Source organism: Oncorhynchus nerka, linkage group LG3, assembly GCF_034236695.1.
Source record: "Oncorhynchus nerka isolate Pitt River linkage group LG3, Oner_Uvic_2.0, whole genome shotgun sequence".
NCBI classification, from domain to species: Eukaryota; Metazoa; Chordata; class Actinopteri; order Salmoniformes; family Salmonidae; genus Oncorhynchus; species Oncorhynchus nerka.
This window is the reverse complement of record NC_088398.1, coordinates 45,315,774-45,333,288: the sequence shown is the minus strand read 5'-3', so window position 1 is coordinate 45,333,288 and position 17,515 is coordinate 45,315,774. Positions and strand designations below refer to the sequence as shown.

At 40.3% G+C, this 17,515-nt stretch overlaps 2 protein-coding genes across 7 annotated transcripts in view; both read right to left on the bottom strand.

Moving 5' to 3' along the window:
- The window catches only part of ubr3 (ubiquitin protein ligase E3 component n-recognin 3), a 46,615-nt gene extending 37,103 nt beyond the window's left edge, over positions 1–9,512 (bottom strand). For 3 of the 5 annotated variants that reach the window (XM_029633447.2, XM_029633453.2, XM_029633459.2), the window contains exons 1-15: positions 8,631–9,497; positions 7,371–7,510; positions 7,053–7,205; positions 6,672–6,833; positions 6,465–6,505; positions 6,306–6,372; positions 6,066–6,196; positions 5,696–5,924; positions 5,404–5,583; positions 4,516–4,649; positions 4,289–4,375; positions 4,063–4,128; positions 3,888–3,977; positions 1,065–1,193; positions 913–965 (exon numbers count right to left, since the gene is read on the bottom strand). In XM_029633447.2, the coding sequence (XP_029489307.2) occupies positions 913–965; positions 1,065–1,193; positions 3,888–3,977; positions 4,063–4,128; positions 4,289–4,375; positions 4,516–4,649; positions 5,404–5,583; positions 5,696–5,924; positions 6,066–6,196; positions 6,306–6,372; positions 6,465–6,505; positions 6,672–6,833; positions 7,053–7,205; positions 7,371–7,510; positions 8,631–9,061 (2,093 nt within the window). In that variant the 5' untranslated portion in view covers positions 9,062–9,497. Of the gene's footprint in view, positions 1–912; positions 966–1,064; positions 1,194–3,887; positions 3,978–4,062; positions 4,129–4,288; positions 4,376–4,515; positions 4,650–5,403; positions 5,584–5,695; positions 5,925–6,065; positions 6,197–6,305; positions 6,373–6,464; positions 6,506–6,671; positions 6,834–7,052; positions 7,206–7,370; positions 7,511–8,630 lie in introns of all 5 variants that reach the window. The other 2 variants (XM_029633470.2, XM_029633466.2) reach the window with 2 other exon arrangements.
- Positions 9,513–13,409: 3,897 nt separating this feature from the next.
- LOC115108848 (lupus La protein homolog B) lies at positions 13,410–17,508 on the bottom strand. 2 transcript variants are annotated; one of them, XM_029633420.2, is made up of 12 exons: positions 17,409–17,508; positions 16,153–16,216; positions 15,924–16,027; positions 15,619–15,793; positions 15,417–15,524; positions 15,228–15,331; positions 15,064–15,135; positions 14,944–14,986; positions 14,557–14,694; positions 14,277–14,463; positions 14,077–14,196; positions 13,410–13,954 (listed from the first exon to the last, which is right to left on the bottom strand). In XM_029633420.2, the coding sequence occupies exons 2-12, from the start codon at positions 16,207–16,209 to the stop codon at positions 13,860–13,862; spliced, it is 1,203 nt and encodes a 400-aa protein (XP_029489280.1). In that variant the 5' UTR covers positions 16,210–16,216; positions 17,409–17,508; the 3' UTR covers positions 13,410–13,859. The 2 variants fall into 2 exon arrangements, with proteins under 2 accessions (XP_029489280.1, XP_029489272.2); XM_029633412.2 differs by lacking the exon at positions 17,409–17,508 and adding an exon at positions 16,499–16,548.
- Positions 17,509–17,515: the final 7 nt, after the last annotated feature.

The following is a 17,515-nucleotide window of genomic DNA, read 5'->3' as shown; positions in this document are numbered from 1 at the left end:
GACCCACTGGGAATGTGATGAAAGAAATAAAAGCTCAAATAAAATCACTCTACTATTATTCTGACATTTCACATTCTTAAAATAAAGTGGTGATCCTAACTGACCTAAGACAGGGAATTTTTACTAGGATTAAATGTCAGGAATTGTGAAAAACTGAGTTGAAATGTATTTGGCTAAGCTGTATGTAAACTTCAGACTTCAAGTGTATATAATAGGCGGTGTCAGAGACAAGGCCCAAAAATTGCCAGAGACTCCAGTCACCCAGATCGTTTTCTCTGCTACCGCGGTATTGGAGCGCCAAATCTAGGACCACAAGGCTCCTCAACAGCTTCTACCCCCAAGCCATTAGACTGCTAAACAATTCTTTTTTTTTTAATTACAAAAAAAAAAAACTTTAAAAAAAATCGCCACCGGACAATTTACATACACCCCCCTCCTCCCGTACATTGCTGCTACTCGCTGTTTGTTTGTTACCTATGCATAGTCACTTCGCCCCCACCGACGTAGAGATTACCGACGAGCCTGTGGCCCTGCACACTGACTCGGTACCGGTGCCCCCTGTATATAGCCTCATTATTGTGTTACTTTTTATTATACATTTTTATTTTAGCCTACTTGGTAAATATTTTCTTCTTCGTGAACTGCACTGTTGGTTAAGGGCTTGTAAGTAACCATTTCACGGTAAAGTCTACACTTGTTGTATTCGGCGCATGTGACAAATAAAGTTTGATTTGAACTTGCATGACAATAACCGTCTGACAAAATGTCATGACCGCCACAGCCCTAGTTACTGCTATTAAATTCTGTTTTGTTACATCTTGACTTTCAAAACTGGAGTTGTCAATGGGTGATGATAAACAAGGTCAATCAAGTTCAGCGAAAAATGACAAATTGCAAGGACTCAGACTATACCTCTCGAACACTGAAGAGATGAAGTAGTCGGGATCAAGCCTTGATGCACACACCTGTCGACAGATTGGGAAGAAAAATTATACAATGGAGTATATGGCATTCATAACAGTCCATAATGTTGTGATCACCAGGAGTAGGTAAGTTGTCTTTACCTGGAGCAGAAAGATGTCTGGATCGATCATGGAGTTGCAGAAGTGAGACTGCACGTAGGTCATAGCCTGTCCTTTGATCTGGAGACCATTTCTTACCCACATGTTACTGTGAATCTCTGACAGGCTCGCCTACGAGAAAACACGAGGAACATAAAATGCTAATTACATACTGTATACAAGGGATGGGTAACTGGCGGCCTTTTGAGACTGCGACGACAGCTAAGCGCTTAACACCATAGTCCCCTCGGGACTGGACACCTCCCTCTGCAACTGGATCCGGGACTTCCTGATGGGCCGACCCTAGGTGGTGAGGGTAGGCAACACCACCTCCGCCACGCTGACCCTTGACACTGGGGCCACACAGGGGGTGTGCTTAGTTCCATTCTGTAGTCCCTGTTCATCCTCAAATGGTTGACCACGCGGGACTCCAATACAATCAAGTTAGCTGACGACAGTGTTAGGCCTGATCACCAGCGACTATGAGACAGCTGACAGGACAACAACCTCTCCCTCATACCCTTCCCAGTGGAGCGGGTCAAGAGCTTCAAGTTCCTCAGTGTCCAAATCACTAAGGACTTAACATGGTGTACACACGTCGTGAAGAAGGAAAATGAAAAGATTTTGAATGGGCCCTCAAATTTCTACAGCTGCACCATTGAGAGCATCTTGACTGGCTGCATCACTGCTTGGTATGGCAACTGCACCGCCCTCGATTGCATGGCGCTACAGAGAGTGGTGTGGACAGCCCAGCAAATGTTTCTATCTTCCCATGGCAAAATGTGTAGAATTGCAGCAAACTTACTTTATAAATGCTACATGTTCTCTATGCTCCATGGCAAAATTGCAGGATTTTTTTTTTTGTGGAGAAAATGTGTTCTCCGTTGTAAAGAGGGGAGCCGCTAAAATGTTTTGCTCGCAAGGTCGTAGGTGTCCAACAGAATTTCACTTAGGGACCCCAAAAAGCTAGGGCCGACTGACTACATGCATGGTAATGATGGTGGGTATGTGGACTCTCGAGCCACAGATTGTGGCCCCCACTCCCAAAGTTTCCCCATCCCTGCTGAGCACAGTACATTGAACACACTGTCATGACTCTCCTGTGAGGAGCCAAATGATCAGGTTACAGTGGATCAGCTCTACAGCGCTCTCTCTCCTTGGTGAGGATAAAAGATAGCCAGAGAGGAGGGGGTTGTGACTTCACCGGATCATAAAATACCTTGCAGAAAATGTATAACAAGATAAACGTGTACACCTTCAGAGTTTAGTGATCAAGTTTGCTACTAAATGTTGTAAAAAAAAATTAAAAGATGAAGTATAAGAATACTTTTGAAAAGATAGAAATGTGATTTTAGCCTTCTAAATTAGATAATGTCTTTTCATATAAACCTGGGCCAAGTCAATAACCACGCCCACGTGAGCACAGGCATGGTTCCAACATGTTGACACAGCCCTTCCGACCACGCGGCTAGAAATGGTTAAAATGTACAAGACCAGAAATTGTAAGACCCTCTGAAACTCTCGACGAGTGACAAAGGTGAAGACTAGATTAAAACATGCAGTCTGCAGCTCTGCATGTAACGTAGTCTAGGACAATTGACCAAGAAGAGGGAAGGACAAATTCCTCTCACCATCATAGGTACCTATTCTAATGAACATTGGGAAATACAGACCCCTCTGAATACAGATCCCTCTGAATACATCCACAGATACACCTCTAATTGACTCAAATTATGTCAATTAGCCTATCAGAAGCTTCTAAAGCCATGACATCATTTTCTGGAATTTTCCAAGCTGTTTAAAGGCACAGTCAACTTAGTGTATGTAATCTTTTGACACACTGGAATTGTGATACAGTGAATTATAAGTGAAATAATATGTATGTAAACAATTGTTGGAAAAATTACTTGCGTCATGCACAAAGTAATGTCCCAACCGACTTGCCAAAACTATAGTCTGTTAACAAGAAATTTGTGGAGTCGTTGAAAAACGAGTTACATGACTCCAACCTAAGTGTATGTAAACTTCAACTGTATATGCATTGCAATTATTTTCGAATGAGTGGTCGTTCATGTGCAAAGTATTCATATTCCCATGAGCATAGCTTCCACATGTATGTACGATAAGTCCACGCTCTTTGTCTCTCCCGCTCATAATCTTTCCCCACCCCCTTTCCACTGTGTAACAAGCAGTCATATCGAGTTAGTCCACTAGGAACTTTTCATACACATTATGTTAGTAATCAATATAACCTATACCTTGTATGTATGTTTATGCAATTCTGTGATTGTTAAGTTAGTAAATTAATTATTAAGACAATTTGTGTATCGCTGATTCATCACTTAGGCTAAGGTTTGTGTAGATATCCAAGGATTATGCGACGTTCAGAGACTGATATGAGGAAATGATTAATTGATGACTGGTATGATATCAATATATTCTTGAGCTAATTCAGGAAACGGTAACTGATTAAATAAACTTTGCCCGTGGAGCCCCAAATGATTAATTAATTGTTTCATGATTGATTTGAGTAATAATTAAACGTAGGAGGTAACTCTTCGATGAATAGCAGTCATCACATTAATGGTAGTCACATCACGACAACACATTAAGGTCATCTCCAGAGTAAGTCACACAGGAACCCTTTAAATAGCCAGTCAACTTCTCCTTATCATATTTATAAGACACTAACAACTGTTCGGGTACGAGTCAGCCTTTCCTTTTCAGACATTGTGTGACGTTATTCATCACACAACCTGTTCTGATATTTGAGCCATTGTCAAGACATTGCAAAGAAATGTGTAAAGGCCTGTACCGGTGCAATACCTGAATCTGGAGTGGATGGACCATAATCTTCATGAGCATCTCTTGGTGTGGGAGGAGACTGTCCAGGTCAAGCCCCTGGCACTTCACTGCCTAGGAGACAATAGACAGTCAACTCACTACAAAGAGGGCTTAAAGCACCAGAAACAGAACTTAAAGGGTTGTAGATCTGCCACACCTTGCTTAGGAACATGGCGTAGTAACGGTGCAGTGGCAGGTGAAAGGTCACTTGATTTGGAGCAGGCTACAGAGAAACAGAGACCAGATATAAACACTAAAGGAAAATGTTGATTTACAAATGCATCATTTACATTTAAGTCATATAGCAGACGCTCTTATCCAGAGCGACTTACAAATTGGTGCATTCACCTTATCCTGACTGTTGTGAATATTTGCTGAGTTACCTCATCCACAAAGCCAATGGCATCAAACCAGATCTGCAGAGTCTCCAAGCAGTAACGCACCACCGTCTTGGTGTATTCCTGTGTCTCCTGCAAATAAACAATTATTCATAGTGTAATCATTTTCCTAACGGTTTCCGTGCATAATACTGGAACGTCAAATAGCTACAACTTGATCCACACTGATAAAAAATATATTATAATAATTAAACAAGGGTTATTGGACTCACTTTGACTTTGCAGTGTGTGAGGAGACCCCACATTGGTTGTGCGCAGGCCTCCAACTCTGCTGCAAAAGCTGCATAGTACGTCTGGGACTCGAACTCCACGTGCTCACTCAACTCCCGCTTATTTAAGTTCATACCTACAGGACCAGAGGAGCGCTTTCATGGTTAGTCATCACGTAACACAAAGCATTATTACAGTGGTTTCATTCACTAAGTCATCACGAAACATGAAGCATTATTAGTGGTCTCGTTCACTGAAAGCCGCTTAAGGGACACAAAGGACAAAAAGGCAGGTGAACCTGTCAAACATCTTCGTTGACACCCAGATAAATCTGTAAGAATGTACTTAAGGGCAGAGCAGTCTACACGCATAAAATAACAGAGGCACTCTGCTCTATGCACCTTTCCTTGGTAAGCGGATACTCCGGTCCACAGTATCTGAGGCTAGGGGTTATTTTTAGGGTTTTGGTGGACACATGGCAGGAGTGCTGCACAGACTATAATACTAATAGAGACATGCACCATTATTCTTGTTTGGTCAGGCAGTGGAAAAGTTCAGTTGGATGTGACATAACATCTGTTTTAAATCAAAATCAGATGTTATTTGTCACATGCGCCAAATACAACATGCGTAGACCTTAAATGCTTACTTTGCTACAGCAAATAGGGAACAACTAAAAAGCAGTGACTAACCAATGGAAGAGAATCTCAGAGAGATAACATTGCATCATATGACTAAGCAGATATTAACAGACAGGTGATATCTATGCGAGTCATATACTAACAAATACACTACAAATCACACCAGCTACTCTACCTGGGAGAATGACTGAGGAAAAACACTGAATCATCACCACTGCTATTCATATTCTTAAATACACAAGGAATTACCTTGAAAGAAGGACACAAAGCTCATCCACAGCATGAGCAGTGAGTGGTCCTCCAGGAATTTTTTTGCTACACTTTGGTGTGAGAGAATATTAATAAAATCGCTAACTAAAGGCCAGTAAGTGTTGTTCTTCAGCAGAGGCTCGCTGCAGTTGACCACAACATGGCGGCTGTTCTCTTCATCTGAAAATAAGGAGAAGAGGGAAAGGACACTAGGCTCAGTAGTGTGAGAATCACACTAGATTCATGAATGAAACAACCCAATCATCAGTATGGCCATTCAAACATAGCTCACCTTGAAGTTCACTTTTGATAAGGCAACTCTCCATCATGTAGAGGAGGACAGTGACCATGATGTCTAGGAGTTGACACTCCTCGGTGACGTGACGTGCTAGCTCCTCATTGCTGAACAGCTGTACACTGATATGTACGATGCGGTTGGACATGGTATCTGACTCCTGGCTTTTCATCAGTGTCTTCATAATGAATGCATAATGTTGAACAAATGTTTTCGTGAAGGTGATCTACAAAAGGATGATAAGCAGGTTATCTTATGCATTTGCTGTTGTAACAGCTTCTCTAGGCAAGAATGCAGCAGTGCCAATACACCATAAACCGTAGGAATTCGAAAATCTATGCACTACACTTAACCTAATTAAACATACCTTGTAGTCTTGATCTGGCAGCATGTTCAGTAGAAAAGTAACCATCTTCTGAGGAAACTCATACTTTATTGTCCAAAACAGCAACTCCTCCAGAAAACATTTGTGTTTCAGAGAGTCCATAATGGATGGATCTAAGAAAATAACACAATTGACTGGTCTCATGGTAATGCTGACTTTCACATGAAATACCTGTGCATTATTCATCATTACATAACCTGCATAACATTATATGTGAATTACCTTTGGCAGTGCTACTAAGTTTAACTCTCTTTCTCTGTCCAACCGATTGCCCCCCATCTTGATCCTCCTTTAAAAAGACAATAGGAAGTAATATAACAACTATCTATATTTCAATACTGAGAAGCGAGACTTAACTATTCTGATACCGTATTCACATACCTCTTTATTGGACTCATCAGGGCTGGCTGGTGCTTCAGCTCCTAAGGAAAACAGAGCAGAGGCAGAAAGCAGCTATTAGCTGATTATTCCCTTGTTTAATGAGTTATTGAGAAACATTACTTACATTAGGTTTCCATAATAAATAAATAAAATGTTATTTTTGACTTATTTTGAGCTCCAACTCCTAAAGAGGGGATGAGGTCTTACCCAGTAAACCCAGCGCCCCTGCGCCAGCCCCTGCCTCAGCCCCGCGAGTTGGCTCTGCAGCCCCAGACTGGGCCTTCTCCTCCACAGACACCAGGCCTGAGTTCTTCAGCGCTGACAGGTACTTCTCGTAGTTCTTTTTTGCATATACATTCTCCTCTTGACCTACAGGGCATATTTACACATGGCATATTTATTAAACTAATTAGACATTCATTGGCATCACACCAATGCCATATGTGAAGTATTAAAGCATTAGTAGCCCAACTTCAGCATAGAGCTCTGCATTACTGAGTAACTATCCTTTTGATAATTTTCCCCACACATGGTCAGAATAACATTCAACCAAAGGCTGAATGAGAGAGTGGAAACAGACATATTTACCCATGCTCAGGTCCTTGAATATTTGCTGATTTGTTAGGATCTTTGTCAGTACAGTTCTCATTGCCCCACCCATCTTCGTAAGTTCTTCTAAGAAGGAGATCTGGGGTTCCAGCTGCTGTAAGACCTTCTGTAGGTCCCTCTCAGTTGATGTGTCTGAGTGCAAGATAAGATAAAAGTTATGAAGTGTGTCAGATAGGCTCATGAAAACAAGCAGAATTACCTACATAAGATAAAGTTGTAAAAGAACACGATTTCTTGCCTAGTTAAAAAAAAAAAAAATAGAGTATTCTGTAGACAGAGACGTGCTGTTTTTCTCACCTGGTTCAGTGTATCCATCCCTTAGGTACTGTATGACACAGATGATGAAGCGAGGTAGGACCATCTCTGACATCAGTAGTAAGTCTTTGGGGACTGAGGGGACATTCTCCCCGGTTCTTAACCGATGCCGATTGCAAAATCTGAGAAAGAACACCACACATATCTTGATTTTAGAAGTACCCAAAATAAATGTAAGTATTTGGGAACAATTACTCAGCAACCCATCTAATGAACACTAACAGTATATTTTATCTTCCTTTGAAAGTGCAAAATGTGAATAATATAGGCTACTAGTATATCTGGCTGCCTTGAACAAACTGTTATGCCATCAAACAAAATAACAGCAGAAAAGTAAACTCAGAAATGTTGGAGAGTAAGGATCAAAGAAGAAATGACATGTCACATGAAGTGATTAAATTATTCTGCTTGGAAAATGAGTCATTATTCTAGAACCATTCTATCAGTTAAGTTCAATAGTACAGTATTTACATTACAGGAATATAAAATGTCACTGCGGGAGTTATCTACAACAGGAAAAACAGCTGTCTGGTTCAGAGCGATTGATCAAAGCGGTGTGCACTTGACAAGATTGCTGGGTCGATCCTCTGACGTTCTGTTAGTTAGCCAAATTACTATAACTAGTGCCCCATAAAGACAGCACTTTTTCTTAGGTTGTGTAGCTAAATCTAATAGTGAATGCTTTATCAAGTGCAACAATGGCATGCTCAGTGACATTTTTTATTTATTTTATTAACCTTTATTTAACTAGGCAAGTCAGTTAAGAACAAATTCTTAATTTCAATGACGGCCTAGGAACAGTGGGTTAAGTGCCTGTTCGGGGGCAGAACGACAGATTTGTACCTTGTCAGCTCGGGGATTTGAACTTGCAACCTTTCTGTTACTAGTCCAACGCTCTAACCACTAGGCTACCCTGCCGTACCCTACCGCCACATACATGTCAGTACAATTATAAAAAGACAGGGACCTTTCAAACCCGCACTGTTACATATTTTACAAATTGACACTCCCACGTAGAACTTTGCTAACTAGCCGTTAGCCCGCAAGCTAGCCATCATCATTAACAGCCTAGCTAGTTAGCCAACGTAGCTGGCTCACCTTACCACATTATTAAAAATGTGGAGGGGGGGGTAATGTCAGTTGCAGTGAAATAATGCCACGTATTAAGCCTCGTCAATTAATTAGAAATGGTTACTTACAATCCAGTTAGCTATCAGCCAGCTAACGCTCCTAAAGACTTACCCAGTCTCTCGCATGACATTACTGTCTCCACAGTCACAGGCCCCACCAGCCTGGCTCCTGAACATGTTGAAATCATGCCCTGTGTGATCGCCGTTATTAAAACATTCTGCACAAAGTGACATGCAAGGAGATATGCCACAGGTCCGACAACGGTATGCCACAAAATTGGCTGTCCAAACCAAGCCACATAAAGTAGCGTTGTCATAGGACCGGACCGTTTTGCAGAACTCTTCGAAACCTTCTCCTCCTGCTATTAGACATTTACACCAGTCAAGGGCTTCTGTGTCTGCCGCTGGCTTTTCTGGATTAAGAACAGAATCAAGTAGCTCTTGAAGTTGTCGGACACCAGAGCTGTTATCAGTCCAATTGAGATCTGCCTTTAAATGGGCAGCAGTAGATTTCTTGTCCCGGCGTACCAGCGACGCCGCCATAATTCACTGCTTGTTTTCCACAAATTTATTTTTGTTGTCTTGTTGGTACGTTCTCGTGATTTCTCGCGATACATTTCGATAATACCATTGTGTTGAGTTGTTTTCAGCGTCCTATAGTGTTCAGTTGGTTCCACAGGAGTCAATCAACCACATTGGCTTGCGACTTCATTGCCAATCAGCACCAAGTTTGGCAAGTGACTAACTGTGTCGTAGTCTCGGCTACTGCTGTCCCGTATGCAGCTGATTAACCGTGACAATGTCAGAACCCACGATTACAGTAATCCTACAAGAGAAGATTCCAGTGCTTCCAATAACAATACACTCTTTATGGTGGCAGTAACTAGTGGACTAAGTATAGAATACGAAAATGTCATGCATATTTTGTATTGCAAAAACTCGATGTTCATAGTGGTAGTTTTTCGTAGCGTCCGTTTCACTTCGGATTGTTTTCATTGAGACCCCACTAATGCGGAAGTGTTACTCTGTCTCTGTACATGCTCCCCGTAGCTCTGACGATGGGTGTGCTATGAGTTGCAGCTTTTGTTGCTAAAAGCCTAGCTCAAACTTGGTCAACAGAAGGTATAAAATAAAACCCATGGGATTCCATTTACAGGCAGCAGCTACCGAGTGCAGACGAGATTTTAGCTTGTTCCGAGTAACCTTAACCCCGCTCAAATGTACTTAAATGTAACAAAACGTGGTTTATAGTAAACACAATAGGGAACAAGGCTCAGTAGAAAAAAATGTGCGAAATTGCATAGGATTTTTCTTTCTATTCTGTTTATATGGACTTGACGTTTGTCAATCAATGCCAGGGGGATACGAAACCTGTTGAAGAGAGTGACTTTTTGTTTTTGTTTTGTAAGGACTGCAACGCATATCTTGTATTCGTTCAAGAAACACATTCATGCAAAGAGGACTTTTTTTAATCAGTGGGGCAGTGACATTTTTTGGGCCCACGGGACTAATCATTGAGCTGGGGTTGCAATTTTAGCACACAATTTCAAAGGGACATTTTTGTTTACTCAAGTGGACACCAATGGTCATTGGCTAGTAGTGGTCATCAACCACATGGACAGATTGTGTTTTTTAATGTATACTGTTCTAGTCCTCAAAATAACTTACTTCTAGAGGAAATTCTTAAGTCTTCTGAGAAAATATCCATCCAGTCAGATTATAGTTGGTGGAGATTTTAATATGGTTTATTCTAATCAGACTGATAGATTGCCCCATAGGCCTAACATTGGTGTGAACAAGTTGGTGAACTTCTGCCAAAGCCTGGACTTAATTGACATATGGAGAGTTAAAACCCCTGGAGAGAAACAATACACATGGAGTAATAGAGATCGTTCACTACATTCAAGAACTGATTATATATATATTATATATACAGTGGGGCAAAAAAGTATTTAGTCAGCCATCAATTGTGCAAGTTCTCCCACTTAAAAAGATGAGAGAATACTTATTTTCCACCATAATTTGCAAATAAATTCATTAAAAATCCTACAATGTGATTTTCTGGATTTTTTTCTTCTCATTTTGTAATGAGAAGAAATGTACCTATGATGAAAATGACAGGCCTCATCTTTTTAAGTGGGAGAACTTGCACAATTGGTGGCTGACTAAATACTTTTTTGCCCCACTGTATATATATTATATTTGTAATAATGACAATTACAACAATACTGAATGAACAATGAACTATTTGGTCTCAAATAAATAATGAAACATGTTCAATTTGGTTTAAATAATGCAAAAACACAGTGTTGGAGAAGAAAGTAAAAGTGCAATATGTGCCATGTAAAAAAGCTAATGATTAAGTTCATTGCTCAGAACATATGGGGTGGCAGGTAGCCTGGTGGTTGGAGCGTTGGACTAGTAACTGAAAGGTTACAAGATTGAATCCCCGAGCTGACAAGGTAAAACATCTGCCTTGTTCAGGGCAGAACAACAGTTAACCCCCTGTTCCTAGGCTGTCATTGAAAATAAGAATTAGTTCTTAACTGACTTAATATATATATGAAAGCTGGTTGTTCAATATTCCCAGTTAAGAAGTTGTAAGAGTTATGAGGTGTCGACTATTTCTCGCTATACCATTTGTATTTCATATACCTTTGACTATTAGATTTTCTAATAGGCACTTTAGTATTACCAGTCTAATCTCAGGTGTTGATAGGCTTGAAGTCATAAACAGCGCTGTGATTCAAGCATTGCTAAGAGCTGCTGGAAACGCAGTAAAGTTTGAATGAATGCTTACGAGCCTGCTGCTGCCTACCACCACTCAGTCAGCCTGCGCTATCAAATATCAAATCATAGACTTAATTATAAAAAAATAAACACAGAAATACAAGCCTTTGGTCATTAATATGGTCAAATCCGGAAACTATCATTTCGTAAACAAAACGTTTCTTCTTTCAGTGAAATACGGAACCGTTCTGTATTTTATCGAACGGGTTGCAACCCTAAGTCTAAATATTGCTGTTACATTGCACAACCTTCAATGTTATGTCATAATTATGTAAAATTCTGGCAAATTAGTTCACAATGAGCCAGGCGGCCCAAACTGTTGCATATACCCTGACTCTGCGTGCAATGAACGCAAGAGAAGTGACACAATTTCCCTAGTTAATATTGCCTGCTAACATGAATTTCTTTTAACTAAATATGCAGGTTTAAATTTTAAGAGGGGGGGAGCTCAGACTTGGAATTCCAAGTCGGAAACTCTGACATATTTCTAGAGCTCCGACTCGTTTTTTCTCATTCTCATGCTGAACTGGGCAAATATCCTGCTTCCAAATCCAGTGCGTTCAAAACAACGAGCTCCGACTGGGTAATTTTTATTTGAATGGTCATCCAACTCGGGCCTCTATAAAGCTCCCATTTCAGACCTGTCATGATTTCACCTCATATTTTTCAGAGTTCCCAGTTGTTTTGAACGCAGCACCAGTTGTATTGAAAGCACCATGAATCTACATACATCTCCCACATGAGATGGCATTTTAACCCATTTTTACATCTATATTTATATATAAACCCTGGATTGCTGATGCTATGTATTGGCCAACGACAGGCTTTGAAGCCACCGGTTGGTCATATTGGCACTCCTCAGAAAAGCAGTCCTCCATAGGAATGATTGGACATTAAATACTTTCCGAATCCACTGTATGGCAGCATTTTCCCATTAGCCAAGCTGTAACGTCAACTTCAGAGGCATCCATATCGGCATTCCATTTAGATCTGCCAAAACCTCCGCTACTGGCTCTTCCCAATTTGTTGGCATTCCAATTCTTAGACAAAGCAATTTCAATTCCAACAAAATTCCAATCTAACTTTAAAGTAATTTACATTTCTCCTTTAAGCATGTACACCCGTTCTGCCAGTCACATTATGTTAAATGTACCCAAAACACACACACACACATCCATGGGTCACTAATTTCAGTTTGCTGCAGCTAGCGACTGGACATCTCCCACATGAGATGTGAGACATGAGCATCTCCCACATGCTGCAACACACAAACTGGGCAGTTCTCAATCTCTTCATTCAGACTCCTCGCAGGAGGCCTTTTTCCAGGCCGTCGTTGTAAATAAGAGTTTCTACTTAACTGAATAGTCTGGTTAAATAAAATATGCTTTAAACAATCCACAACACATGACAAAGGCAAATTGGTTGCAGATTTGGGATGCGGAGTTCTTAACATTGGTGCAGCAATGCTTGATGCAGGGTAAGAAAATAATACTCCACTATAACTTTTCAGTTTTTATCTAACCACTTGCCTTGTTCTTAGTTTGTTTGTTGGGTTTGACGATACACTGGAGATATTCTAAGACCTGATCCAGTGTAACATGCGTTTCCTGAGAGCCCATGGATATGCCAAGGAATATGACACCGTGATAATGAATCCCCCGTTTGGTACCAAACACAACCAAGGCAAGTTCTCACTTCAAATATAAAAAGTTGAGAAAACTTCATCGCATTCTTAAAAAAAAAGGTTTGGACATGCAGTTTGAGGACCGCTTTAACTATGGTAATGACAGCAGTATATTCCTGTCACAAAACATCAACACAAGATGCAAGTTGTCAGAACACTCAATTGTGGTGTAGTACTCCATCAACTTCTGTCATAAGTGGTTGTCCAATTTCTCTTTTTGCAGAATTTCAGCACATACAGAAGAAAGCAAGTGACAAAAGAGTATAACTTGGAATAGCAGGTAACAAATGCCGAACAAGTATACAAATCGATCCTGCCCGTGTTTCTCTCCTTGACAGAGCTAAGATGTGACTTGCCAGCGTCCTACAAGTTCCACAAAAATCTACATTGTTAAGGGGCAATGTTAACAAAAGTCTGTCAATTTAAAAATCACATTTTATTGGCTATTCACAAAAGTAAATTAGGAAGAACCTAGATCTGGGCTTTAGGATTGAACAGTATACACGATTAAAATAATTGAGGAAAAATTTAATGGCACTGATTAACAACTTTCTATTGACATGCACGTCTTCGTACGGAGGTGACGAACAAGCATAATACACTCCCGTTGAAATGAAATTATGTTCAGACGCAGTCAACAAATGAAATCCATATTAAATAAGACAAACCCATAAAAATAAAAAAAATTATGTTCAGGGTAGAAATTTACCGTTTCCATTTGAATTACTAATTGTTTTCTAGGTTGACATCAAGGTGAACTGTCTACAGTTCTCTTGAAGCCTCCACTGGAATGGAATAAAGTTGTTCTATGTTTTCAGTTTCTTTTCAAATACAATATTTCATTGAGATGTGCAGTAGATATCATTTCTAAGAACCATTCGGAGTTTTGGCAACCTTTGCAGCTGGAGCATCAGCGTCTTTGTCCGCTCCTGCCAGCGCTCGCTTCTTTGGACTAGGAGGTGCTATTGGAGAAATGGAAGTTAAAAGGAAAATATTACATACTCAATTGTTTCAATGTTTCTTTTCTCATTGAAGATTGGTAGAGACATTTGTCTCACCAGAATCCTAACATAACTGCTCTTACCGTCATCATTATCGCCATCATCAAATTTGGTCTTTCTGCCTTGGTAGTGTGATTTGCCATCACGTCCACCCCTGTCCCTTCGTCCTCCTCGCCCCCCTCTCCCACCTGATTTTCGGCCACCTGTAAAGAGCGAAAGGAAATGTTCCATCAGATCAGACAGGAAATATCACCCCCCCCCCCCCCCCCCTGAAATCAGTTACCTCTGCCTCTTTGTTTGTTGAGAGATTCCTGTTGATCTTCAATGATCTTTTTCAGAGTTTCCCTCTCAGCATCTCCCTCCACCACCTCCCAAGTAACATCTTTGTCTTTAATTTTCAAGTTTCCTCCATTCGCTTCTTTGGCCTTATCAAAAGCTTCCTTAGCACTCACTCTGAAGAGGATGGTACCCTTTAAAATAATAATTGATCATTATTTCCTATGCCAACTTAATTTGTGTAATTGAAGGGTGGTTCAAATAGTTTATTACATTGCAATTCTTGCCTCTTTGGCACCCCTGATGAAATCAATCCATTTGATTTGACCATGACCTGAGAAAACCTCGTGAAAGTCCTCTCTTGAAACACTGTCAAGATTGCCTGAGAACTTCAGCAGGCATCCGGTCTGCTCGTCCAGAGATTTCTACAATGCAAAATAAAGCAGAGCACCACTAGTGAGCAACTTTAAACCTCCCTGATTTGGGAAGAAAAACAATACAGAAGGGTCCTGTTCAATAGGAACAAACAGGAGAAAAATAATCTTGAATTGGAGGGGGTACTACACAAACTAGCCCAATAAGAACAGACGCCAGTTTCAAAATGTTTAGTCCAAATGAAGACGACCCCCTTCAAAACATACAATGATTTAGTATAGCACTTCCATAGATCTTACCATTTCCTCTTCCTCTGCATGTTTTTGTTTTTCATCCTTGTCTCTATAAAAGTTAATTTTGCACAATTTACTTTACCATAAGACAAAAATAACATTATTAAGTGTCAGTAATGTGCTCACTGTTTAGCTTTAGCCTTTGCCTCCGCTTTGAACTGTTTTCTATCCTCTGCTTTCTTTGCATGGTAGTCCTCTCTGAAAACAAGAGCAGAGTTCATATACATTTTTTCACCAGTATCAATAGGTCATCTTAGAGACGTGGCAATGGTAGCTAAGCCTCCACATACCTTGACAGTACTATCATTTCATTTTCTTTGAATGATTTGGTGTCTGTGCGTCCAAGGAACTGCTTTGATACTTCTTCAGTGTCGAAAGTCAGGAATACGGAGCCCTGAAAATGGATGGAGATGCTGTGTGTTTTTATTAAACATTTCAATCTTAACTGGGGGAAAAAAAAACATCTCCTGCCACATTACCTTGAACTTCTTTTGCAAGTTTCGTCTCATCTGAATGTTTTCTATGACGCCTTTCCCTTTCAGCCACCCATCAATTTCATCAAGCGTTGTCTCCAATGGAAAACCTTTCTGGGAGATCATAGAACATGTTTGACACAGAGCTCCAAAACAGCTGTAAGATCTCAAATCAGTGGCATCTCAAATATTGGAAAACCCAACTTACAATGTACACAGATTTGTGTTTGAGGGCATCTTTGTACTCGTCATTCAGTTCTGGTAAAGGCTTGCTTGAAATTCTCCTGATTTTTGTTTTATCCTCACTCATTTCCAAAAGGCCAGTCTTGGATTTGTTCAGAGACTCAACAATTACGTTGGGATCGGTTGTCAAACATTTCAGTCTGAAAATAGAGGGGAGAGTTAGGAATCATGTTATAGCAAGCAACTAATCTAAAAAAACAAAATAAAAACAATGTAGGCTGAATTAAGTCCCAAATTCCAATTGAACAAATAAAAGTAAATTGCACAAACCTGTTAAACTTCAGCATAGTCTCCAGGGTCACCCAGCCATCATCGAGTTGCAACTGTTCTTTGAGGAACTTGTCTCTTGGAAGGTTGTGATCACCAAAGTAGTACTTTGAAGATAAAGAAAAACATGTCAATCAGGGATGTCCAGCATTATCCAGGTTAGCTGTCATTATAATACCACCAGCTTTGGTTATACAGCTACAGTAGAATACATTTTGCTATGACAATATACCTCAATCTGTCTCGCCACCTTCTTCTCAATTTCAGACATTGCTTGATTTTCTGCCATGATGTGTCTGAAAAAAAAAACAAGTCAGACAATTACTAGATCAAAATGTGACAAATCAATAAGCAACAGTAACCAAATGGGAAATGCTTTAGATACAAGTACTAGCCATGTCAGCTAATTACACAACGGACATGTATGCGCAAGACATATGCATTGAGAAAAGCTTTTACTTAAGCTCCGAACACACCAGCAGTTTTTTGCGAGAAATAGGACGCAGCATCATCTGGATATGTATTTGTTATTTAACTAGGCAAGTCAGTTATGTACGCAACAAAAGTTCAACATTCACCTTGTGCTACCATTTCTGTCAAGCCCTCTACGCATAGTTTGACGCATACGTTCGATAAATCCAACATACGCACCACGCCCAACGCACTGCAAAGCAAACGCAGCATTTCATTGGACATTAATAATGTAATACTGGTGTACCAAAATGCAAACACTCTGTCGGTGTGATCGAAGCGTTACCCACGTTCACACTCTGGCTAAATACAGTCATGTTACCCAACCTACCAAGCATTATATAATGTCCATACTATATGAAGTATTTTCGTTTACTAGTAGTTACAGTAACAGCCTCAATTCAAACAAGTACATGACCTATAAAAGGGCAGTTTACACCATGATGCAGTTTACAGTGAGGCCAACGCGTACTTATATCAAAGATGATCTTACATGGACAAGATAGTCGAGTGACAATTCTAACAATGGAAATACATGTCCTCAAATATGGGAGGCAGGCAGGCGGCGATATCAGTTGGGTCCATTCTAGCCAACGAGGGAAGATAGTTCTGCCCGTTCACACGCCTCCGATATAAAGTCGTTTTTCAAAGTTGCCGAAATGCCACGTACGACCACTTATATCAATGGATTATTAACAAACTAACCATTACGAAACTTATATTTGATCAAATATGCCTCGCGTAGTAAATTACCAATTAAATTTGTTGTTGACCAAATTCGACATTCATTGTCATTCGTTGTCTTATTTTCGTGGACCGATTTTAGGCAGAGTAAATGATCTCGCTTCGCCTCTTCCTCTCTGGCTACACGAACTGTGCTAACTCGTTAGCTTGCTAGCGATCAACTGCTTATTTTCTCCACAGGCCTCAAACATACAAGATAGGGCGGTTCTTTACCAAATAAAATGCATTGTATATGAATATCTACCGCTGTTAAATTGTAACAGATTTACTTACTGTGATAAATTGACCTGCTACCTGCAGAGATGCTGGTTATTCAAAAGACTTTCTACCACACTACTTAATCAAGTTGGCAAGCAAGCACGTTCTACGGAGAATATTGA